At 35.4% G+C, this 26,957-nt stretch overlaps 1 protein-coding gene across 2 annotated transcripts in view; it reads left to right on the top strand.

Annotated features, from left to right (window-relative positions):
- The window catches only part of LOC148022057 (U1 small nuclear ribonucleoprotein C-1-like), a 44,076-nt gene extending 38,591 nt beyond the window's left edge, over positions 1-5,485 (top strand). Inside the window, exons 2-6 of one of the 2 annotated variants that reach the window (XR_015694452.1) lie at positions 1,423-1,465; positions 1,642-1,683; positions 1,765-2,032; positions 2,240-4,256; positions 4,390-5,485. Coding sequence is in view for 1 of the 2 variants with exons in the window: in XM_087697667.1 (XP_087553793.1) it covers positions 1,423-1,465; positions 1,642-1,683; positions 1,765-2,032; positions 2,240-2,619 (733 nt within the window). In the remaining variant the exon portion in view is untranslated. Of the gene's footprint in view, positions 1-1,422; positions 1,466-1,641; positions 1,684-1,764; positions 2,033-2,239 lie in introns of both variants that reach the window. The other variant, XM_087697667.1, reaches the window with a different exon arrangement.
- The last annotated feature ends 21,472 nt before the right edge of the window (positions 5,486-26,957 follow it).

The following is a 26,957-nucleotide window of genomic DNA, read 5'->3' on the forward strand; positions in this document are numbered from 1 at the left end:
GGAGCAGTGTCGAGAGTGAGAGTGAGAGAATCACAAGATGAATGTACCAGAAAGTCATGGTACACAAATAATAAAATGTATTTATATGTTAGGATACAAATAAGGGCGTGTTCACACCCGTATATGTTTATACACATGTAGATTAAGAGACTTTACACCCGGAGGAACTTTACACCCAACACTAGGCACAATTTGGATGTGATTCATTGTGTTGATTTAGAAGAGTATACAAACAAATTAAGAGACTTTACACCCAGAGGAACTTTACACCCAACACTAGGCACAATTTGGATGCGATTCATTGTGTTGATTTAGAAGAGTATACAAACAAATTTTGGAGAGCTTTCTTGTCAAATAGCTCTTTTCGTGGGGTCACAATGATTGAGCAAATAGAGATATATTGTTATGGTCTACTCAAAGAAATCCACAGCTATTGCACCAAGACAAAAGTGAACAACATGGCACAATTGACTGAAGATGCAGATAAAGATTATGCATTGAAAATAAGGGCAGCAAGACTAAATTTTTGGGCAACAAGTTTAACTCCTTAAAAAAGTGTCAACAAGCTGAAAATCAGTTTAAGTTGTTCTTTTAAAAAGGTAGACGAGGCAAAAGCTCATTTGCTGGTGCTAAGAAATCTACTGAAAAGAAGGCATTGTATGATGCAAAGAAGTGTTGTGTTTGTGAACAAGAGGGGCATATAGCATGTGAATGCTGAGAAACTAAGTCTAAAGAACATGCTGATGACAATAAGGATTAGAAAGGCAAGAAGCATAAAACTTCAGTTGGATTGTTTGATCTTGTTTGTGAGCAACCAAACTCAGATGCTTTAGAGCTACGTCTTGCATGGGGCAAAGTGAGGGATCAGGATGCTCTAGTTTTCTTTGATGCAGGTGCTCATGCCAACTTCATTTCTCCAGAATTGGTGGCCAAGTTCAGCATTAGAGATGATGTGTTGGGTCCCATGGGTGAGGCCAATTTGGCTCGTAATGGACATGTAGAGCCAATTATTGGTGCCCTCATTGATACCTTGGGCTGCATGCAGGGACTGATCAGTCCACCTTTGTATTAAGCTTTCATTCAAAGTTCAGTGCAGATTTTCTTCTTCTATTCTCTTCTTTCATTGCAGTCTCTCTTCCCTTCTCTCTCTATGTTTGTGTTCCTCTTCCATTGCCCACTCTCACAGGAAGGACCAGTGGCAGCAAAAATGCAAATTTTTGTTGGCTGGAAGAGTCTCAAGGAAGGTCTACAACAGCAGCAGCCCAAAAAAAAGAAAAGAGAAATAATTAGGGAGCAGTTTAGTATGTGTTTGTAGATTTAAATCTTCATTGAGCTTGCTGTAGAGGAAGTTCACTTTTGTCTTGAAAATTGCCTGCTGTTGGCTTTTCTGAATTTGTTTGACTGCATGTCATGTTGATGCAGGTACTATTGTGACTACTGTGATACCTATTTAACACATGATTCAGTAAGTGAACAATCTTTGTTGTCTGATGCATGATCCATTGCACTTGAAACATAAATTGAGTAGTCAATGATAAGACTAGGATTGAATGATCTATAATGCTCTCAGAACTGGGCCTAAAGGGTTTATTAGTATATGTTACAATCAAGATGATGTGGTATGGTATCTTTTGACTGCAGCCTTCTGTGAGGAAACAACACAACCAGGGTTATAAGCACAAGGTAGATTTCTATGAATAATTGGAATTCAGAAGTGTCACTTGATTTTGGGACAATTCAGGTATTTATTCCCTTTTACCTCAGGCAAATGTTCGCAGTTACTACCAACAGTTTGAAGAACAGCAGACACAAAGTCTTATAGATCAAAAAGTTAAGGAACACCTTGGACAAACAGCAGCATTTCAACAGCATCTTAGTGCAGGGTATGTTTACAGGTCGCCTCTTTCAGCCCCAGTTTTACGCCCTCCCTCGTTGCCAGTTCCTGGGGCAAATCCATCAGCAACAGGTTCTGCTTTGCTGCCAACTTTACGCCCTCCTGTAATGCCTCGGCCATCAGGAATTACCAGTTCAGGTATATGTTTGGATTGCAGGCATCTCTGAAAAGGTATCAAAGCTAATGCATGTCTGGAGATAACTAGCCAAGTGGTTTACAGGAAGTATTTGATGATTTGTTTCTGTTTGATGATGTCAAATTTTTAAGATTGCACATTGTGGACAAATGTTTTTTTGCATCAAGTTTTGCAACCTCTGATGTTTATCATCATGAAATATAATGCAGGTTACCCCCCTACAACATTTAGACCTCCTTTTGGAGTCACTCTGCAAGGTAATGTTTTGACACCACTGTCAGCTTTGACCCCTCCAGGTGCTCCAGGCATAAGACCAGTGCCTGCACTGACGTCAACAACAGCCAATGATACTCCTTCTTCAGGTCCTCTTGGTACACATCAGCAGCCTTCCATAGCATCTGTTACTTCATTTGGAAACTTTAACTCAACAGCTCCAGGAATAGGATCAGGTGGGTACTCCACATCACGTCCTCCTGCAACTGCAACTTCAGGTAATTTTCCTTATGATCAGAGTCCACAAGCCATTATATCAACATCCAGTCCTTATGGAGCATCAACAACAAGCTTACTTCCGGGTTACAGGAGCTGATAAGGTCTTTTCAATATGTTTCAATTTAAGTAGCTATTGTGTAGCTTCTTTCTCAAGGAGTGGAACCGGTAACAAACAGGTTTGAAGATTAGGGTTTTATTTACTATTGTTGGAATGTTTAGACAATGAGGTAAGACTTTTTACACTAAGTGGTCAGTGGTGTAAGCTTTAAGATTTTAAGTACTATCATGGCGTTTCAAGGTAAGTTGACAATTGTGAGCACCAGCTAGGAGCTTGGCAGCAGGTGAATATGAGGAGTTTTCATTTCATTAATATTTTCTTTAGTACTCCAATAAAGCAGGCATTCTATTTCTGAAAGTTTTGAAATTCTCATGGCTTCTCCGGCATGGCTGCTTATTTTTTTGTGTTTTCTCATGACTCATGCATTAATTGTAAAGAGACCACACATTTGGATCTAAAATCATATTGCATTTGCTAGCCTGACTCTGCATGCATTACTTCTTCTGACTTCCTTTTATAAATTTTAAATAGGGGACTAGATCCCTGTACTGAGTAACGGCAAGCATCTATCTAACATGTTCGATCCTACCATTAGCTTTGTTGTGACGTGATTTGCTTGCAGGGCGATAGGTGGTATGCTTTTAAAGCTCACTGATTTTTCAGGTTATGGGGATTCAGGTATTGTGGGAATAAAATTTCACAATGATGCTTAGAAATTCCCTGAAGTGGCTTACATGCAGTGTGATAGGTGCTTGCAGGGCGATAGGTGGTATGCTTTTAAAGCTCACTGATTTTTCAGGTTATGGGGATTCAGGTATTGTGGGAATAAAATTTCACAATGATGCTTAGAAATTCCCTGAAGTGGCTTACATGCAGTGTGATAGGTGCTATGTTTATATGTCAGTTAAAGCTCACTGCTTTTCAGGTTATGGGGATTCAGGTGTTGTAGGAATAAAATTTCACAATGGTGCTTAGAAATTCCCCATAGTGGAATCAGAAAGGTAGTGCTAATCCCAAAAGTATTTAATTGTATTTAAATTCCCAGTCCAAGAGAGCATGTCTTCAGTTCTCTGTAGCATTTGTGCATTATAGTGGTTTAGGTTAAGAATAGGAATCAGCTCACAAATGACTTAGGTTTAAGTCGAGGTGTGCCCTGACATTTGTATGTGAGCCACTTGACTGAGCCGGGCACAGTTAACTCACACCAGTATGTTACTCTTCCATTTGTGAGTACATTCCCCCATCTTTCATGGGGGAGATGCCTGAATGTTACTCTCCCATCAGGGCTTATTTGGGTCAGTCAAACTATCCTTGGCTGAAGGTCTTGGGTGGTGCTCACCTGGCTGCAGAACCAATGGCATATCACTTTTATTCAATCTTGAAGTTCTCAAAACAGAGAAAGGGAGTTCTCAAAAAGTTCTCAAAACAGATGTAAGGTATATGACTGAAGAACTCTGCATTTTTTTGTTTGCCTGAGTTACAGTTCTTGATGAAGATAGTGCAGTGAAGGTCCTTTGATTTGTAGAAGCACTGTATGTGTGGTGGACAGATTGTCTGCAATGATTCATCGCATCATACAAAGTTTCATTTTGTAGTGGAATGGTTAGCTTAGGTGGCCCTGCCAACTCTTGCCAGATTGTCTTGGCCAACTGTGAAGTTCTCAAAACAGATGTAAGGTATACAATCTCTGCATTTGCTTTGTTTGCCTCAGTCACAAAGGTCCTTTCAGTACTATTTTGTGGGGTGGAGAAATTGTCTACTATGATTCATCATGTCTTATGAAGTTTTGTTTTGTGGAGGAATGGGTAGCTTAGGTGGCCCTGCCAAATCTTGTAGATTCCCCAAAAAGACAAAACCCCACCCCTCCCCCCCCTTCACCTGCTTGATTCATCTCAAAAGGTTTACATCAAAGGTTGTTGCTACTGTAAGGATTTCTAATGACAGTTGAAGTTGATGTGAGACAGCCTCTGAATGCAACAGGAGCTTTCAAACAAACGATGTGTATTTTTTCTTTACAGGGAACATTGTACTGTTTGAATGTAGCTACTTGTCATGCCTGGTTAGTTATGCAAGTATGTGTCAAAAATCCAACGCCCTCAGCGAAAACTGCTGGGCTTCATTTGCAAAGGGGCACTTGTAAAGCTAGTTAGTGGTGGCTGTGGGGTGTGGGGTGGATGTCTCATCAGTCACCCAAATCATTTGTCATGATACTCCATGAGCTGCAAGTTTAAAATGTGGCATATCGGGGCTATCATGCTCTCTACCAGTTTTCTCCTCTTTTCTAGCACAGTAGAACACAGCCTCTTCTTATTGCATAACCAAGTGATCCCCTACCTCACCAGTTCATACTCTGGGAAGTATGTGCACATGCAACAAAAAGACTCTGTACACACGTGTTTGTTTACATATTTGTGGATGTGTGAGTATACACACGGGAGAACACTGTTAATATATAACATGGAGTATATGGAGAGTATACTGTGTCATTGTTGATCTATCCATTTGACATGTTCTATAGCCCATAGAAAGTAACAAAAATGCAACTCAGTTTTATGTGCGTCTTTGTGTACATTAAGAACAATAAAATAGCAGCAGCACTCAAAACTTACATGACTAGGAGCTCCACTATCTAGTCATGTCTCTTTAGAGGACGATGAACATGATACCCACTCATTTGTGCATGTTTCCTCTATTTTGGTTGTATGCGAATCTTTACAACACATGGTGCTAGGGTTTTGACGCCATTGTACTCGACAAATACCCTGAACTCTATGAGTCTGTCACATCATAGGTTATTAGTATATTGATGGGATATTTGTTTTTCTCAAGGTTAAGAACCTTGTGGTCAAGGAATTGGTGGCTTTTTTATGAATATGAGGATGCACGAAGATTTATGCACGTCTTTTGAAAAATATTAGATAAAAGATTCTTGGTACCTCATTAAACTCACAAATTTTCCGTCCAAAATTTATGTAAGTGGTGGATGTTCAATAACTTGTTTTATACTTCTTTTTTCCACTTATTATTTTAATTGTTAAGAAATTAGGAGCTTAGAAAATGCAAGTGTAAATTGTGTCAAGTTTTAAGGGTTCTATTTTTACAATGCTAAGATACATGGTTGGATGGCATATGATAACATGAGCTCAACTTGTGTTCACTATGGCTAAGAGTGTTAAGACTTACTAGAGTTTTGCGGGCAACCTTAGCTAATTGCATTATTGAACGTGTGGACAGACTTGTGTAGGCTTACTAGTCAAAAAGTGTCATCTTTGAATGTGTTATGTTTTTATGATAATTTTATAAATATTATTGGAGTTATGATGATATCCTTACCATCTATGAATATAAATCTAAGAGTCACCAAATTGTTTATCGAATTAGTCTCTAACATTATGCACTTGATCTTAGGCATTAATATGTAACAATGACATCAATGTGTGTACAAGCTAGGATGACAAACTACGCTCTAGTTCACAGAATATGCAAGGTTCTAGGTGTTGTATTTATGTAGCAACATGCATTGAAAAATGAGTGGTAAAAATGGTAGTATATTGCTAATTGGTGTGCAAGGAAAAATGAAAATTGTCCATATCAAAATCTACAAACAATTCATGCCTAATGTTAAGCATCAAGGGGAGAACCTTTGAAATTTTATTGATATATTTTCGAAATCATTAATCTTGCAAATTTTCATGAACAAATATGAAACTTTATGTTTGGTTGATATTTTTAGTGAATGGATAGAATGACGTTAACATTTTGATTATTATTGTTATTATCATTATGGTTGTGGCCTAATCTAATGTCTTTTAATGTAAAGCCTTGTTAATGATGGTTCATGGTTGTAGTGTCAATCTAAAATTGTGAAATTTTACAATACTATGAAGTATTATACAAGCTTTTAGTTGTTATTGTTGGCCCACTAGCACGGGAATGTATGAATCAAGGTTGTGATAAGTCATCTTGTAAAAAGCACAATGGATTGGTATATACTAAAAATTGGAAGTTTAATCTTCTAAGAAGTTGAGTTGTGCCTCCGTGAACATAAATTGATTGTGAACTAATCCATATAGATATTATCATTGTAAGCTTTTTATTGTGATCAACAATCTTTTCTAGGTTAACACGAGAATTGTTATGTTTAACATGTCTATAAGGCTTGCTTGGTTGCAAGTGGATAAGTGCTTCTATGAAGTATTGTATAATAAGAAAAACAAGAAAGTATTGAATGAAAGAAGAGACACACGGGCATTCCATTTAGGGAGGGACTTTATTTTCAACTTCAAACTTGTCATGTGTGCTTCGAATTTGTAAGGCATTTTGCAAAAAGTTCAACTTTCCTTTTGATGTAGATAGTGAGGCATCCATTCTAATTGATATATTGGTACATTGTGGGTTTGCTATGCTTTTCATATAAGCTATAAAGTTAAGGATGTTTAAAATGAAGGTGATAGTTAAATAATTTTGTTGTGATCTTTTTGTAAAAATGCATTTTGGAACTCCAAGGTATTTGTGGAGGAAAGGAGTAGAGCAATAGTGGGGTGCAACAATGAATGATAAAGCTTGTAGGAGGGAAGAATTTAAAAGAAATGAGAAGTGAGATGATGGTGCCTGAATATCTTTCATGGTATAGTTTAAGTTGAAGTTTATTAAGTAAATTAAGTTGTTTCTAAAGAGGTTTTACTACTTATACTCTTAATTTCTATAGAAAAGTTTTAAGAGTTATTTTCACAACAATGTGACAAGCATGTAACATAAAATGGGAATGTTTAGTTAGATTTAAACTTATAAAGCGAGGCAACCAAATATAGATTTACATTGACAACCTTCACAATTTACTTTTTAATTTGATATTACATCAAAGTTTATCCTTTGATCTACGTGTGGTTTAGTCTTTGTTGCATGTATGCTTGTTTTGTATGGATGCTAGAAGATGTAATCTTAATGGTAAATAAATGTTATTTTTGTGAATGTCATTTCAATTAGTCCAAGAGAACAATCTAAGTCATTTGGAGTAGTCTAATTGCTTAACTACCTTGATTTTATCATTTTCATGATTAACCTAAAAACAAGCTAAAACATATGTGATGTAAAAAATAAAGATAGTTTGGTCTCTTCTTATACATATCTAGTATAATCTTATTCTTAGATAGAACTAGCATTTGATAGTCTTGACACATGCAAAATATGATGAACCAAGTGAAGGAATGCATAGTCTTTCTAAGCTATGAAAATTACACATCATTTGGAAAAGGTGTCCTTTTAGACAAATATGATATCCGAATCCATAATTGTGTATCTCAAAAAAAGACAACACATACCTTTAAGAGGATGTCAAAAAGCACTCCCATTGTTTTAGGACAAGGTCCTAGGATTTAATGCATCATTGATGAGATGAAATGTCATTTTAGAAGTTTTGTCCATGTACTTATCCATATAGTCACAACTTTGAATGATACTCCATTAAGACTTTTATTGTGTCTACATTCTCATGGTTACCATTGTGAATTATTCATTAGCTCTTATCTTAATGATTCACCACGTTCACTATACTCTTACTTGTATGTGGTCTTTTCTCAACATTATTCTTAAGCAATTTATGTGGTTAGCTTGTAGATTCAACTTTTCTTGAGTTCTAGCATATATTGGTTGGTTTTTTAAATTAAGAACCCTTGAGTAATAGTCACCACATATAACTTTGAGGCTTCTTAGAAGTGAAAATGATATTATTAGTAGTTTGTAGACTGTGTGAATAGTTTTGGGAATTTGAGTAAAACATAGGTGCAATTTGTAACCTTCTTAATAGGGCATCCAATTTATTGCTTCTAGTCTAGTGCACATCCAAAGCTAGTGAGGCTTGGATAGTGAAATGCCAATGAAACATCCAATCATAGTAGGATTTTTGAGAAGCTAGACTTTGACTTGGAGCTAGGAGCAAATTATTAGAGTCTCCACAATCAAATTGTAGTGGTTATAATGAAGTTATTTGATTCTTTGCTTCTAGATAATGGCCTCAAGATTTTTTTCAACAATGTGGATGAAAGTTTGATGGAGTTGGAATTAGATTGACAAGGAGATCTCTTAAACATCAATATTAGAGAGAGCACTAAGTTTGCATGGGCAATAGTGTTGAAAAGAGATCCAATAGATTTGCATTCTCTTTATTGTGTATTTTAGAACACTTGATGCGATTGTCTTGTGCATGCTCCAAATAAGAAAGGTCAAAGATTGAAACTAAGATCAAGAAGTGTATTTTTATCAAGCACAAATGAGAATATAATGCTTAAATGTTTGTGTTGAAAAACTTTGGGACAAAGAAGATTACTCATGTTATAATTTTATGTTGTATATCCACCCTATACCTAATTTAAATGTTGAAGTTCTTATCTAGGTGGAAGAAGAGAAATAGCTTACATATGATTGACATTAGCCCCTCACTAACAACCAATTACTTTTGTAGTAGAAGTGTGGCAACTTTTAAGGTAAGCCAACAACTTTGTAATGAGAAGATCTAAGATTTTAAGACATTGAAGATCAAAGAGAGATGAATAGAGAAGGAATGGTAAATACATTTACTAGGATGGCAAATATACGAAATTAAAGTAGGGTTTGAGATCCATCATTAAAAACCAAATGTGACATTGAGTTAATTGAGTAAAAGTTGTAAAGTCATTAACACCAAGTTGGCATATATAAAATGTAGTGTTTAGGGAGTATTAACATGCATACAAATTTAAACTTCTTAGTTATAAAGAGATTTAATTATGGGGGTAATTATTTGTTTAGTATTTTCAAATAGATTGGATTCGTAGCAAATGGATGGTGATTTGATTGAGGAAGGATATATGGAATGCAAAGATTAAGGGATGATTGCGCAATGTTATATTCTATGTAGGAAAAGTGGGTCACTTTCTTTATTAGAAAAATATTTTTAAAAAGTCTGTCATTGTTGTGATTTTTATGAATGATGACATGACAATTAGGGATAAAGCCGCTTGTGCCTAGCCCCCCACATTTACTCTGTACACTATTCACACATCTGTACATTGCATGTAGCAAGCATTTATCGCTATTACTTTAGTCATTATTCTTTCAATGGCCATTGAATAAGAAAATGGTGGTCACACATTGTGACTGTTGGAGTTTTCACATATGGTCTCTCTCTCTCTCTCTCTCTCTCTCTCTCTCTCTCTCTCTCTCTCTCATTCTTTTGCTTTATCTACCATAGCTTTCTTTGCTTTTGCTTTCTCTTATGTATTTCTACTTGAGCTTTACCTTTCAATTGGTATCAGAGCATGGACTTCAAGAGCTTCATTGGTTATTTGCTTTATCCTGTAAAGAAGCTTCAGCTTAAAGCTTCATGGCATTTGTCGTAACTTGTAGAGCTTGATTTCCTTTTCTAAACTTATTCTAGCTTACTCTTGGCTTGTCAAGGAGTTTTTCAAGGCTTAGCTTAGCCTTGTTGAGTGCTTATTAAGTTAAGAAGAAGCCATTCTATCCATTTTGAGTGGATACAAAGCATGTTGTAAGTCATGGATAACTATGACAACTTGATAATACTTTATTATTTTGATAATAACTTTTATATATAATATCAAATTCAAGTGTTCTATAGTTAAAAGTAAAGATGCGATGAGCGTTACAAATCAGTCCTCATAAAGGTGATTTTGTATAGTTTTCAATTCTATGTTTTACATACAACACAATAATTTTGATTTCAATAATAAGCATTTAATTGATTTATGCTCTATTAATGTTGATGGAGAATGTTTATAGTTTTTGGATAATGCATTGATAATTCGGAAAGGATTTTGGGATAATTAGAGCTTGATTACCTCAATAATTAAAGTATTTAATACTGTAATAATAGTTTGGATAGCAAGCATGTAACAATGCAGTGAGCTTCATACTTTAAATGTCTATTATGTCTACATGGTATTTCGGGTATATTATATGTCCCCATGACAATATCTAGCATAAATGTATAAGCTTAGATATGATTATAACAGGCTTTTCTATTTAGATTTAAGCTATATTTTATGCACTTAAGACTTTGGTTAGTATGTTCTTGGATATATTTGTGATGCGCTTGGATTTTTCAAATGCTTTGTTTTTTCACTTTGTATTTTCAATTTGCTTCTAGTGGGATATGCTTGTACTTACTTGATAGAGCTTGGTTTTTTGAGATAATGGGACTCTTTGTTCATGTCTATGCTCTATTGTATACTATTGGATGTAGTTACCTTCTCTTATATACTATTGGACGTAGTTACCTTCGCTTGTGGGTTGATTTAATTTTGTATGCTTTGGGCATTGACACTTGTCTTTGTCAATAATTTATCTAAGTGATGTATATATACATATTGGTTATATATTGAGTGCTATTGCTATTTGCTCAGTTAGTTATATATTTAGCATGATCTTTGTAATTGCTCTTGAGATCTTCTATATGCATGATATATATGCTTATGGAATGTATAGTTTACTGATACTTTGAGTTTATGAGTCTTTGATACTACTAGTCTATGGTGAGTTACTAGTAGTTGCATTCTTTATATATTAGTTGCTAGCCAAATATCCTTGGCAATGGGAGCTTGTTTTATTATCTATTTGCTTATAGTTGGATTGACATATATTATTGTTTTTATTTAAGTATTATTGTGATTATAATGTTCAAAACAATTTGGAGAGTAGATAATTTATTTTGGTACTCTTTTGGTTGCAGTTTTGGACAGTTATGTCCTCATTTATTTTGTCCATTTGTTCACTCTTTTGGATTAAATTTTAGAGTTGTTTTGTTGTAATTACAACAATTCATACTCTTGTCATTTGTAAATATTTACAATCATTATGACAAGTTCATCAATTGATAGTGAAAAGCTTGATGGAAATAACTTTTAATTGGAGGATGCATGTATAACAAGTCTTGGTACAAAAGAGATAGATTAAGCAATTGAAGTTAGAGGTGATAAAGCTTGAGCTTCATGATGCAGAGAATTGGGAAAAACTTGATGAGCTATGCAAGTCTACTATCATTCTATAATTATTAAAGCATATGTATTATAATATCATTGACACAAAAGGTGGTGCTTATGCATTATAGACAAAGATTTGTGATCTTTATGACAAGCAAAGTTCTATGCCTCTGTTGTATTGGCTAAAAAAGCTTGTGGACCTTTGCATGAAGGAGGCTATGGCTATGTGTACTCATTCGCATGAGTTTCATTCTATTTTAATTCAACTTGTATTACAATGCATTCAATTTGAAAATAATATTATAACTTTGTACTTGCTTGTTATATTGCCTGAGTTATGGAATATATTTCATACTATTATGAGTGCTCATTCTCTTAAGGATAGTTTTAAATGTAATGATATATAGAGAATGCTCTATTGGTCGAATAAATAAATATAAAAACATTGATGTAGCCCACACTTCTCATGCCTTAGTTGTTAGACATAGAAATGGCGGCAATAGCAATAATAATCATGGTAGAGACCTACAGCCCAACAAAGGCAAGTCTTAGTCTTGTAGAAAATTTGATAATAAATATCACGGATGCAAGTCTTTATGGCTGGCAGACTTGTAACTCACATAAGAAGTGTTGGGGCTAAAGGTGTACATGCCTACACCACCCACATATTCACTATACTAACAATACCCACACACCTATATACTGCAGGTGGATGTGTTTATCATTGTCACACATTGTGATTGTTGGAGTTTCCACATCTTGAGTCTCTCTTTTACTCTCTTGCTCCATTCATCATAGCTCACTCCTCCATTCCTTTTGCTTGCTCATGCTCTCACTTAGGTCTCTCCCTTCAACTAATATCAGAGCATTGGTTTGAGGAGCTTCTCCCTTAGTTTACTTAAACTCGGATTCGAAAAGATTCAGCTCTTATTTAAGGCAACCATGGCTTCTTTCCAATAAGGTATGCACTTAATCACTTGCTTCTTCTCGCATGTGGGCTTTTTTCAGGCCTTGAATAGGCTTATTGGAGCGTTGTTAAGTGCTCCCCCAAACCCATTTTCTCCAATGAGGATAGTAGCAAAAACAGTAGCAACAACGTGATCTATGCATGTTGCTACTACCCCATTAATGATCTATTCCACCTCATCTCCAACTTGTGATACATACTCCTAACATCGGGCAAACACTTAGCATTGTATTCGGCACCTTTGGTATGATTTTGGACATTGATTGGAGTTCATAAACCTCAGTTATCTACTATATATAGTAGCAAATTTGCTATTCACAGGTCTGGGATAGCCTCCTCTTAATGTTTGACACTTATATATGCTCTGTTTGATGCTTCTTTGGTGTCAAGATTCTTTAAGGATGCTTGGGTAATATGTTGGGATGCTTTGTCGATTGTTTTGAGTTGAAATAGGTTAGATTATACAGAGATATTAACTGCTATGATGAACAAGGTAACAAGCTTTTACACAAGGAAGATTATGTCTCTTGCCATTTGATGCACTTCAAGTACTCTAGTAGATGTATTGATTGATGCTCTGCACTTGGATATGCTTACGAAATGTCTTGAGCTTTGCGTTTAAGCATGGCTACATGTATTGGAGATTTGGCTAGTTGCTATAATGATCATTTATATTACTCTTGAAGATTCTATTGGATTTTATGCTCTCGGCTTTATGCTGATGTGTTTGGGATTTTGGATGGCCATGTATTTAATGTTCTGAGCTTGTATTGCTCATTTGGCATTGGGTTTTGTTTTAGTGGAAGTAAGAGCTACTTGAATATTTTTCATTTGAGCAGAGCTTTAGGTTTATGTAGTTGAGCTTACTTCAGTGAGATCATGGGACTCGGTTGAGTTATGTATATGCTCTTCGGATGCTATTTAGATGCAATTGTTGCCTAGTGGGATGATTTGATTCATGCTTTTTGAGCTAGCACGTAACTTTGTCAAGTTATTTTCAATGATGTATTCATAAGTCTTGTGGCCATAAGTCTGCATTGACTTGTCATTATTGTGGGAAGCATGGTCATATTTGGCCATAGTGCCATAAAATATGTGATGATAAACGCAAGGAAAATGGAAGGGGCAAAGTGCAGGAAAAGAATTATGATTATCATAGCATTGTCCCTAGCAAGTCCAACATCAAGATTGAAGAGATTAATGCCATGCAGATTGATTCTAATAATGATTATATACTTGCAACTTCCTCTCTTGATATTTTGCAATTGGTTGATGTCTCATCCATCTATACTCAGTGTTGGTTCATTGATTCAGGGGCTTCATTTTATGTTACCCCTCATTGAGAGTGGTTTCACTCCTTGGGCAATCACTTGCCACTAGATATTGTTGGTATTAGAGATGTCCAATTGCAGCTTTCTTTAAGTAGTATGTTTACTTTGGATGATATACACTATGCTTTCACTTTGACTAAAATCCTACTTTTCGTTGGACAATTGGATGATATAGGTTATGTTGTCTCTTTTAGTGATTTCTCATGAAAGATTACTCGTGTGGGAATCTTGTCCTAGCACGAGATCCCAAGTCTCGCAGTGTCTATCCCTTACGTGTATCTGGGTTTATTGACCATGTTTTGGAAGTGATTGAAATACCACATGTATCACTATGGCATCGTCGCCTTGGGCACATATCATTAAAGGGAATTAAAATGATTACCCATTTACATTATCTTCCACCCCTTCACTATAAGTGTTTTGATTCTTGTGATCATTGTCTTTGTGGTGGCAGTGAGCAAACAAGTTGTTCGCATAAGAAATCTGGCATTACATGCATGGGTGAACCTTGGCTCTTGTTCATTTTGATATTTGTGGATCTATGCCCTGTAAGTCGTCAACAAGTGACATGAAGTATTTCATTATTTTTGTTGATGATTACTCACATAAGATATGGGCGTACCCCATATAGGTTGAAATACCTATTGTCTGACAATGGGGGTAAGTATATATCTAAAGCCTTTGAGAAGTTTTGTGATGAGAGGGATATTAAGCATCAATTGACCACCTTGTATATCCCACCCTAGAATGGCACGGTTGAACACATGAATAGGACTATCCGAGAGAGAGTCCATAGTATGCTTATTAGCCAGTGGGCTAACCACAACACTTTTGGATTGAGATAGTTACTACTATTGTATATTTGATTAATTGACCCCTATGCAATGCTCTTGACTATCAAGTTGTAGAGGAGGTATGGTCTAGAAAACCTCCATCATATGCTCATTTGTGTGTTTTCGATCATGAGCCTTTCTACCATATTCCCAAAAGGACAAGTACAATAAGTTGGATCCTAAGTCCATGAAATGCATCTTTCTTGGTTATGGGGATGCAAGTGAGATGGACTATCACTTATGGGATCTACAGGCTGCTTGTAAGACCATTCGTAACCATAATGTGAGGAGAAAATGCATAAGTAGCCTAAGCATGTCATTGAGATATGTAGGGTGATATTTCAAGAGGAGCCTCCTATTACTATACGATCAACTAGACAATCTATAGCAACTAATGCTCCAATGGCCTAGGACTCTCATGTTTAAACATGATGTATAGATTGCACAACTTGTTTTGTAGCCGTCTACTAGAGATAGACTCCAGTCACCTTGATTGGTGTTTGGTGGCCTCTATGGATTATGTTATGGTAAAAATATTGGTGAGCCTCTTACTTATGATGAGGTCATGCCCAAAGGTAATAGTTACTCTTAGGAAAGGGCCATGTAGTCAAATCATATGTGGGATTTGGTTTCTTTTCCTATTATTGGAAAGCATGTTTTACCATGCAAGTGGATGTGCAAGTTGAAGAGTACCCTTGGATATCCCAAGTCAGCCTATAAGGTCAGATTGGGTGCTAAGGGTTGTTAGTAGAAGCATGGTGTTGACTTTGATGAAGTCTTCTCTCATGTAGTCAAGATGACTACTCTACGTTTGGCATTGGCTTTGAATGCATAGCTAGATCTTAACCTCTATCAAATGAATATCAATATGAATTTCTTACATGGAGACTTACATGATGATATTTATATGCAGTAGCCTAAGGGCCTTGAGAAAAAAGACAAGGAACATCTAGTGTGCAAGTTGAGAAAGAGACTTTGTGACCTTAAACATGCATTTAGAGAATGATATCACAAGTTCGATACTTTCACGCATTCGTAGGGATATGTCCACAATGATATAGATCTGTGTTTATACACAAAAAAGGCTTGTGATGGTAGCCTTATGATTTTGGTACTCTATATGGATGATTTATTGATTTCTAGAAGCACTCATGATGGATTGGATGCCTTGAAAATTCAACTCAAGAAGGGCTCTGAGGTGAAGGATATGGGACATGCCTTGCATATTCTTGGAATGCACATCATGCATGATCACTCTAAGAAACTCGTTTACTTGTCGCAAAAGGAGTACATCCAAAAGGTCATTGAGTGGTTTCATATGCATGATGTTAAGCCTATTGGATGTCCTTTTATCTTCTTATGTGAAGATTAGTTTGACCAATTGTCCGCGATTTGATAAGTAGAAGGCCGAGATGGCCAATATCCCTTATGCATCCGTAGTGGGTAGTTTGATGTATGCCATGATAGCCACTCATCCCAACATAGCATTTGTAGTGGGAGTTGTGCACACTATATGGCTACACCTGGCAAGCGGCATTGGGATGTTGTGAAGAGTATCATGAGGTATCTTAAGGGCATTGCAGATATGTGCATATGTTATGGTGGCTAGGATATAGAAGTCATGGGGTACACTAACTCTAATTATGCAAGACATGTAGATAGTAGGAAATCCACCTCTAGCTATGTCTTCACCTTTGTTGGAGATATTGTTTATTTGATGTCCAGGATACAAAAATGCACAACCCTCTACTACTACAGAGATAGAGTATGCTGCGACCATTGAGACTTGCAAGGAGATTCCTTGGTTAGGCCTTCTGATCTCGCAAACCTTGGTATTACTGATGTGTTATTGAGTTGGCCAAGAATTTGATCTTCCATGCAAAGACAAAGCACATTGAGGTGCATTATCACTTTATTAGAGGTTTTTAAGGACAAGTCCATTGAGCTTGTCAAGATCTCAACTGAATAAAATCTTGCAAATTTGCTCACTAAAGTCTCTCAGTGGAGCATTTTTCATTTCTTAGGAAGTTGATGGGCGTTAGAGGAGATGACATTTTTCCTCATCCTATTGTGCTTTATGTACATTTGTACTTTGTCACTTTCTTGTTCTCTCCTCACTAGGAACACATTTACCTTTAAGTGAAAGGTTGCTAGGGTTAAAGCCACTTGTGCATACACTGCTCGTGTATTCACTACACCGACAGTACTTGCACACATGTACACTACAGGTGGCTAGCAGGCACCATCACTATCACTTTATTCTTTATTCTTTTAAGGATATTTGAATAATAAGGAAAGGTCGATCGCACATTGTGACTATTGGAGTTCCCACATCTTAAGTCTCTCTCTCTTGCTCTTTTGCTCCATCTGTCATAGTTCACTCCATTACTTTTGCTTGCTCGTGCTCTTACTTGAGCTTCTCCCTTCAAGAATTCTGGCTCTATGTGCATGGGTGAGCCTTTGGCTCTTATGCATTCTAACATATATGGTCCCATGTCCTATTAGTCATTAGGTGACGCAAAGTACTTTGTGAAATATAGTAATGTTTTTTCACGTAAGGTGTAATCTTGTCCCATTAAGCAAAAATTAAATGTTCTAGCTACATTTTAGTGTTTTGTTCCTCTTGTTAAGAGCCAGCCTAGGTATAGGCTAAAATGCCTAAGGTTGGAGAATGGGGATGAATATGTCTTTCAAGCATTTGAGCAATTTTGCGAGATGAACATGATATTAAGTGTCAAACAACTGAGAGGCCCGTACACCCCACCCCAAAATGGTATTGCAAGGAGCGCATAAACATGACTATTCAAGAAAGAGTCCATAGTATGCTTAGGTAGGTAGGTTTACCACAATACTTTTGGGCTAAGGGAGTTACTCATGTTGTGCATCTCATTAATAGATCCCCTTGCATTGCTCTTGGCTATCAAGTTGTAGATGAGGTATGGTTAGGGAAACCTTTGTCATGTGCTCATTTGGGAGTCCTTACATGTGAGGCTTTTTGCCATATTCCCAAGTGCAAGTACTACAAGTTAGATCCAAAGTCTGTCAAATGCATCTTTCTTGGATATGGTGATATGTGAGATGGGCTATCACCTTTGGGATCCATAGGCTCGAAAGGTCATCCGCAGCCATGATGTTGTGTTTCATAAGGAGAGAATGCACAAGCAGCCTAAGTAGGTAGTTAAGATACGTAGGGTATTCTTTCAAGAGGAACCTCATGTTACCATAGGAATAGCCCTAGTGAGACAGGATATTGTTGTTGCTAATGTTGTAGTAGCCCACGATCCACATGTTGTGCAGGATTATGTTGTTAAATAGAGAGGACATCTTGTACAGACCTCACAGCCAACTTTGAGGTGCTCTGCTAGAGCTTCACATCCTCCTAATCGCTATGAGCCCTCTATGGATGATGTCAAGGTGATAGACTTTGCTGAGCCATTTATCTATGAGAAGGTTATACACGGAGGTGATTCTGATTCTTGGAAGAGGACTATGCTTTTTGAGTTTGGTTTGGTGCAAAAGAGTCGTACATGGAACTAGTTTCCCTGCTTAATGGGAAACATGCATTGCCATGCAAGTGGGTGTACAATTTGAAGAGTGTCCCTAGTCACCCTCAGCCAACACATAAGGCTAGATTGGTCACAAAGGGTTTTCAGCAAGAGCATTAGGGACTTACATGATCAGATTTATATGTATCAACTTAAGGGCTTTGTGGAGAAAGGAAAGATACACCTAGTGTGCAAACTAAGGAAGAGTCTTTATGGACTTAAGTAAGCACCTAGGGAGGGGTATTCTCACAATTATATGAATCTATATTTATACACAAAGAAGGCCCATGATGGTAGCCTTATTATTTTTGTGCTTTATGTTGATGATATGATTATCACTGGGAGTGCTTATTTTGAGTTGGATACTTTAAAGACTTAGCTCAAGGAGAGTTTTAAGATCAAGGACATGGGACATGTCTCACATATACTTGGTATGCACATTATGCACAATCTCTCTAAGAGACTTCTCTACTTATCTCAAAGGGAGTACATACACAAAGTACTTAAGCGATTTCATATGCAGGATGGTAAGCCTATTGGTTGTCCTTTACCTTTTCATGTCAAGGGTTAGTCAAGCCAATTGTTAGTAGTCCGATGATGAGAGGGATGAGATAGCCAAGGTTCTGTATGCATCCACAGTGGGCAGTTTGATGTATGCCATGATAGCCACTTGTCCTAAGATAGCATTTGTAGTGGGAGTTGTGGCACACTATATGGCTACACCTGATAGGTGACATTGGGACATCATGAAGGGTATCATGAGATACCTGAAAGGCACAACAAATATATGCATTGGTTATGGCAACCAAGATACAAGAGTCCTAGGTTACATTAACTCAAATTATGAAGGACATGAAAATAGTAAGAAGTCTACCTCTAGATATGTCTTTACTTATGTTAGAGGTGTTGTCTCTTGGATGTCTAGGGCATAGAAATGCACGACCTTGTCTACTATACTGAGGCTAAGCTCATTGCAAGCACTAAGGCTTGCAAGGAGGCCCTACGGTGCTATCTAATTGCAGAGCTTGGTATGCCTATGACTCCTACACTACATCCAAATTCTGTGAGTGCTATTGAATTGGCTAACAATCTAAGTTTCCATGTGAAGATAGTGAGGTGCGTTATCACTTCATCAGCAGATGGCTAATAGAGGACAAGCCTGTTAAGCTTGTCAAGATCTGGACTGATTAGAATCTTACAGATTTTCTTACTAAAAGTCTCTTAGACAAATGTTTTGCCTTAGTGGGAGGTTTTTGGGGGTAAAGGTGTCTGTGTTCAGCTACCCACATACCTATACATTACAAGTGGTAGGTGCCCATGACTATCACTTTATTGTTTATTCTTTCAATGACTATTGAAAGAATTGAATAAGGAAAGGCCAGTCACACATTGTGACTATTGGAGCTTCCACATGTGGTGTCTCTCTCTCTTGCTCTCTTACTCCATCCACCATACCTCTTGCTTTTGCTTGTGTGCTTTCCTCTCATGCTCTACCTTTTAACAACTATGTAGCTCTGCAAGAAAGTGATAGTAAAAGTTAATTTTATAGAAATAGTTTGATATTGATGAAGAACTATAGGAACTTGAAAGTTTTTTAAAGGCATTGAGGTGGGACATCAAATGAGATCTTCATGAGAGTATGTTTTTAATATGTTGGGATGGCATTATTTTGGGCATCAAGGACGGACACCAAATGATATCTTCATGAGAGTGTGTTCTTAATATGTTGGGATGGCATTGTTTTGGGCATCAAGGTAGTATGGACACTGAATGATATCTTCATGAGAGTGTGTTCTTAATATGTTGGGATGACATATTGTAAGAACTTGGATGTGCTCCTCAATCAAAGATTGGTATTTATTGTTGATATTGGCATGAGACATAAGGTTTTCCTTTTGTTAAATAGTAGGTGATGTTACCTCCTAGGGTGGGTATTGAAATATATATCATAATGTGTTAATTAGTACGTATTTACTTTTGTAGGACATTATAGAAGTTGTATATATCCAAGGGTTTATTATAATGTGGTTTTTACTATAGAAAATGGGGGCATTTATAATATTAAAATCATAGAATGTAAGGGTCAAATATTGATTCCATTTTTAGTGTAAAATCAAGGAAACATTTGATAATTAATAATATCTCATTGTCCAAAGTCACTCTTTGGTCCTCCAACCAAGTCCTAAATTTGATGGTTGTCATGGTTTTTTTTTGTTATTTTGCCTATCAAGACAAGTATGCAAATTTTGCACTTATCAAACTTGTTGTTAAAAACATTGTTAGGTTGATATTATGTACAACATCTCTAGATGTTTAGATGGTTTGAGGCTTACTCTAGATAAATAAGAAGAATATGCATTCATGCCCCTCATTTAGAAAAATTATTAATAATGATTTGCTTATCATTTTTGGCTCTAAGAAAGACTCCTTAAACAACTCTTTTTCTTGTTCCACCACTTCCTTTTGTCTTCCAAATATACATTATCATCATTTATTATTCATTCCAAGTTTCCCTTGTTCAAATCCAAATTCTCTCCCAAGGTTCTTCGATAATGACATGACACATTGTCATCTTGCATCCTCAACGTAGAGTCACCACAAGTATTGCTCCTAGTGGTGAACTACTCTTGCAGCCTAATTCCCCTCCATGTTCCCAAAACCCACCCACCCCAAATGGTGGACCACTACCTCAATGTTACATTCGTTACAAATCTCACACATATCATCCCTTTAAACATTATTCTAGCACTTTTGGCTTGGCCATTGTTGTTCATGATCTCGCCTACCTTGACCTTTGCTTTGAGAGACATGTTCAAAAATTTAATGAAAATCAAGGTTTAGCGTCAAATGAATTATGAAATTAAAAAAAACATTATTAATATCTCATAAAGCTTCCAATGTCCATCTTCTTGATGCTTATCTCTCCTATAGTTATCTATTAAAAAGCTTTAACCTTGGTCTTTTTTCCACACATTTTGTTCCTTCAAGTACCCCTCTTATTTGTCTTCCTAAGCAAATGCTTTGGCTTTATTTTAGTATCTCCCATATTTTCCTTTTGCACCATTATTTCCAAATAATGCTCACCCTTTTCCTTCACATGAATTTGAATGGAAGATGTATGCTTGCTCTCCACCATTTTGTGACTATGAAAAATCATTGAGGCAATGTCTTGAAAGTTAAGTAATGTCTCTTATAAGAAAGTGGATGTAGAGACAAGCATTCTCGCATTATCCTTTAGAGAATTCGAAGTGATGAAACCATGTCACTATCATAATCTTACAATGCTCCAACAGTGGAAATAGTATTTCCAATATCATGTATTTGAAATACATATCAATTAATTAAAAATCTTTTTAACTAATATAAAAGAGTGATAGGAAATGCAAGTACTAGTGCGAACCAAATAAGTCAATTGGATGTTGGATGCAAGTGGTGGGAGAGGGGGGGGGGGGGGGGGGGGGGGGAGGGGGGGGGGGCGGGTTTTCTATTGTGGTAAATAGGATCATATGCTGGAGGACTATCTTAAAAAGAAAAATGACTTGAAATGTGGTAGAGTGGAACAATGAAAGTATGCTTTGTCTAGCAAGTAGTCAAGTAATAGATTTGGGTGTTTCTTTGTTGCACAGCTCATATTAAATGCAATTACTAGTGGTGTTTCATCAAGTGGTGTATGGTGCTTTGACCTAAGAGCATTGAAACATGTTTCTCTTAACATTATTCTTATACATTCACCTTAAAAAACACAAGAGTGACTCATTTTACAAAAACTAACCTAATATCAACGTGTGCTTTTTCAAAAAATCAAATACAATTACTATGATAACGTGAGTGTTTTAAAAAATTCTCAAATGAATGCATGTTTATATGTCACAAGTTTCATTATCCATCATATCTATCTTTTTTTATACAAACAAAGTAAATATGAAGAAACATTGATATTGTAGCTCACAGCTCTTATTTTTCAACTAGTAATATTTGGCAATAGCTACTCAAGCAAATAGCTAGAGTTTGTATTATATTAGGATTGTCTTTGTACATAGGTCATTTCAAAATATGATATTTTAAAATATGTTAGATTATAGCTCATTTGTTAAAATTTGTGTTTATTGCGATATTAAGCATTTTGAGACCTTCCTTTTATACAACGTAGATCTTGAACATTCAAAAATCTACCAAACTGTTATGTAAAACTTACAATGACGTAGCCTTACTAGGTATTAAGTTAAGGTCATAAAAATTCTATAGTAGAACGAGTTGTTGATAATTCAATTAGTAGAGAAACTTTTGTATTGATATTGCAATGTATCCATATTTCATTGTCAAACATCAAGCATTGAGATCATTCTGTTGTGCACACACATGTGGTCATGGAGAAGTTTCTCATAGTTATGAAGATGCACTATTTGGGGATCCAAACATCCAAGAATGTTGTGTGATACTCCTGAGCCTATACCCTTAAGTGGATATATGATTGCATACTCTCAATCTATGCAAACAAATCAATTCCCAATTAGAAGTGGGATTACCAAATGTTTTACTCGTAGGTTCATCTATGTTTAAAACAGGTGATTCAAAAAACTCAACAAAATTCCATGTGGATGTAGCAAAATCGAACTCCGGTATACACTTACTCACAGAAAGCAATGTAATCAAATGCCTAAAGGTATTCCAGTTGTCACGATTGGGTTTATGGTGGTCCACATGCTAATGGAATCTATCATAGATACAATAGAGATTCACGATTGATTAGCTTTGGATATAGGTAGAAAATATTTACGTACATTCAGTACAACTAAACTATTTGGGATTTTGCATGTTAATCTATAGTTAGTCCTCATATTTGTATTTCTTGTCAAAATAGTGCTTTTAAAATTGGCTTAAGTAGTTTCTTTAGCCATTCTTCGTCAAAATATTCTAAAGTAAGTTTGAGTGTTAAGTCTAGCCGATAGCTTAGTTCCCTCTACCACTATGGAAGGCTAGATGTATCCCTTGGTGGGGCAGATGGTTTATAGAGTGTGAGGAATAGCTAAAACACCATTGTGAGAAGAGATCGAGTTTAGGTTCTGGTGGCTTTAGTCATGAAGATTCAAATCCCTCTATCTGTAATGGTTTAAGTCATTGAACTTTGTATATATATATTGAACAAAATCATGTGAACTTTCTGAGATGAACGCTCATCTTTGCCTCAATGGCATGTTTTGGTCCTCTACATACTGATGTTAAATCAGTTCAATGGTGGGACCATAATTGATCTAACTTGTAAATGAGATTTGTTCCTTTTTTCTCCCAAAAGATGCCTTAAAATAAGCTCCATTATAATGGCCTAAATCCACATAAAAGCACAGAAGTATGGAAACACTTCGTAAGACAGTGGAAAATGGATTTGCATATATGGTTTTGGATAAGATAGAAATGGCAAATCAATGCCCACACAAGATTGAAGTTGAGATTTTCATTTCTATGATTTTTATCTAAATTGTTAACAAGGTGAATGGATCTATGAGCTTCTCAATTCTGTGGTCTATGGTACCCATTTCCCTAAAACAAGTTGCCTTTCAATTTGTGCCTCTTACGCATGTTTTGGATTATGTAAAGCATGTGAGCGAGAGAGTGATTCCTCACCATTCCATCCCTCTCGAGCACCTTAAGATCTCCTATTTTTTTCAAATGGTGAGAATAAGAACCCTCAACTGAGTTGATTCCATCTAGATCTTAGTAACGAAAGCAAGATCTTAAGCGCTATGCACAACAATGGTGACCTTGATGAAACTCTTATTCTTTCAAGAATTCAACCCACTCAATTCAATATACTTCTCACATAACTCACACATACTTTGTGTATGCAATGGTGTTGGACATTTTAGATTTACACATAGGTTCATACACTTTTCAATGGAGTAAGCTTAATGCTTTGATTTTAAAATAACCATTATTTGTGTGGTGCTATGATTTACTCCAAATATACTGGACTAAACTCAAGAGTGGGAAATGAATAGAGATACAATGTAAGGAGCTACTAAGGCCTTCAATATTTATCTTTGAAGCTTAGCTACTTTTCTAGGCCCTACCTTAGTCTCTTCTTGCTACTTCCAACTATTCGCCATCACTATATCTCTTTGCACACAATTTTTTCTTTCTTTTTTATTATTTTAATCCTTAAGATATTTAAGGTTCTCTTTTTTGCACGTAACCCTCATAGTTTGTGTAATGTATGTGGACCTACGGATGACTTTACAAAGGTTGGGATAATCATGCACTCTAAATACAAATTCATTCATTTTCCCTTTGTTCAATAATCATTAGCTTGACTATGAGATTACTTACATAGCTTGCTTTGGAGAATTACTTATTAGTCACACCAAGACTTGTGAGCTAAGTAAGCCATTTGCCTCACATCTTCAAAATACTCTACAAAATTATATGGGTCTTTTCCATCCTATACTTGTTGATTTGCTTTGTTACATCTATGTCCTTGTGTGCATTGCGAGGTAATTTATCTAGCATCTAAGGTACGTTTCTCTTTGCGACTCGGATTCTTAATTGTTTCTTGGTCTTGTTGCTCACTCCTAGCCTTGTAAGTAAGCTAGTTGCAAGCTTGACTCTAGCGTCCTTAGTAGATATCTCTGTCTATAGTCCATAATCTCTAATCTATAATCTATATTGTATATTAGTGAAAGGTTTTCAATGTCTCCACATGTCCTATGAAGAAGAGAGAAAGGGGTCAATAGTGCCACGAGAAATGTGTCCTCTCTCTCTCTCTCTCTCTCTCTCTCTCTCTCTCTCTCTCTCTCTCTCTCTCTCTCTCTCTCTCTCTCTCTCTCTCTCTCTCTCTCTCTCTCTCTCTCTCTCTCTCTCTCTCTCTCTCTCTCTCTCTCTCTCTCTCTCTCTCTCTCTCTCTCTCTCTCTCTCCACACTGTGTGTAATTTAATACATTATGGTATATATAATTAATGTAATAATTTTTAACAAAATATTACATTTTATATCTATGTTTTATAAATTAATTTTAATATAATTAAGGCTATGTTATAATTATAAATCATATAATATATTAAATAAATACTATAATATATTATTATTATTATTATTATTATTATTTATGTATTCTAAATTAAAATTACAATATTTTTATATGATTAATTTCATATTATAGTTATAACTAAGGTAATATAATTATGCACATTTTATGTGTAAGCTTGAATGTAGCTAACATAATGTATATAATAAATGTTATAATATATTATTAATATCAATTATATATGGTATTAATAAATATTATGTTTTATAATGTTATCTATACTAACATTAATATATTATATATTATTATATATGATAATATTTGTTATAATTATTTATTTATTATATACCTAATGGCTTCTTCTTAAAGAGTATTTAAAAGATTATGTCAAGTTTTGGGTCATCATATAATACATAGATTTGGTGCTTGGTTTATGAGATCCCTTAATAATAAGATAGTATAGATAGCAGAGGTTCGATGTTTATTTCATGAAATTCCTTGATTATAAGATAGCATAGATGAGATCCGACTTGTACCAATCTAGTTTATAGGAAAATGCAACACAATCATATTCTAAAGATTTACTCTTGTGACAAAAAATAAAGATTAGAAAAAAATAATGGAAGAAAACATGGACGCGAGTGGAGCACATATTAAAAATAGAGAAGTGGGCAGAACCCTATCTAGCCACATCTTTATGCTTATAATGAAATACTTTTATCATTTATAACTGTATTACATAAATAATAATTATTATGCTATTAACATTAATTATAACATTATATTGCTATAACTATAATATGGCATACTCTATATTATATGTAATTATTATTATTATTATTATTATTATTATTATTATTATTATTATTATTATTATATGTGATATTTATGAGGTATATATACAACAATATTAACATGAATAATTATTTACACTAATGTTATTAAATTATTTATGTACTATAATATTATTTTATAATATTAAATTAACATAATAAAATATAATAAGTAATTAAGTATATAATACAATAATTAGATAATAATATTATAATTAATATTAATAAAATATCATGATGTATACTATATTAATGTTAATTATATATTATAACATTTACTTTATTGATTATGTTTATCTATATTATCTTAATTGAGGGATTTCATGAATCAAGAACCAAACCTATGCTCCAAGGATAGGATGACCCCAAACTTGAGAGCACAGACACATGCAAGTCAAATCGACCCACATGAATCAATGAAATTAAAGTTTATGACATGGGGATGGTTCATTTAACTTTAACTCTGACAAAAACAAGACTCAAGTTGGTTGATGGAGTGCCCTCTAAAAACAAGCATACTCTGTTTGCTTGCAGAAATTAGTAGTACATGGAGTTTTCCTATGATGATATCATCATGTTATAAATTGTCTACAATTATCAATGAGCTTAATGTGAGTCAAACAATTGAGCAGTGTAATTTTTTTTGGATTTTGGATTTTGTAAAACCTTAAAAGTAATGCATCCTTGAGTGTCACTCTATTGGCCCCTCACTATCACTCTTTTATGAACCCTTTGTTTATAATTAGAGCTACTTGATAAAATGATCAAAATACCCCAAAGTTTTTTCTTTGAGCTCTGTATGATATAAATAGTTTGATCATTAAAAAATAGTTTAAAAACTCACTTGGAAAAAAAGGTTTTAATGGAGGATTACT

Source organism: Lygodium microphyllum, chromosome 17 (assembly GCF_053477565.2).
Source record: "Lygodium microphyllum isolate KBCC chromosome 17, Lygodium_microphyllum_v1.1.10, whole genome shotgun sequence".
NCBI lineage: Eukaryota > Viridiplantae > Streptophyta > Polypodiopsida > Schizaeales > Lygodiaceae > Lygodium > Lygodium microphyllum.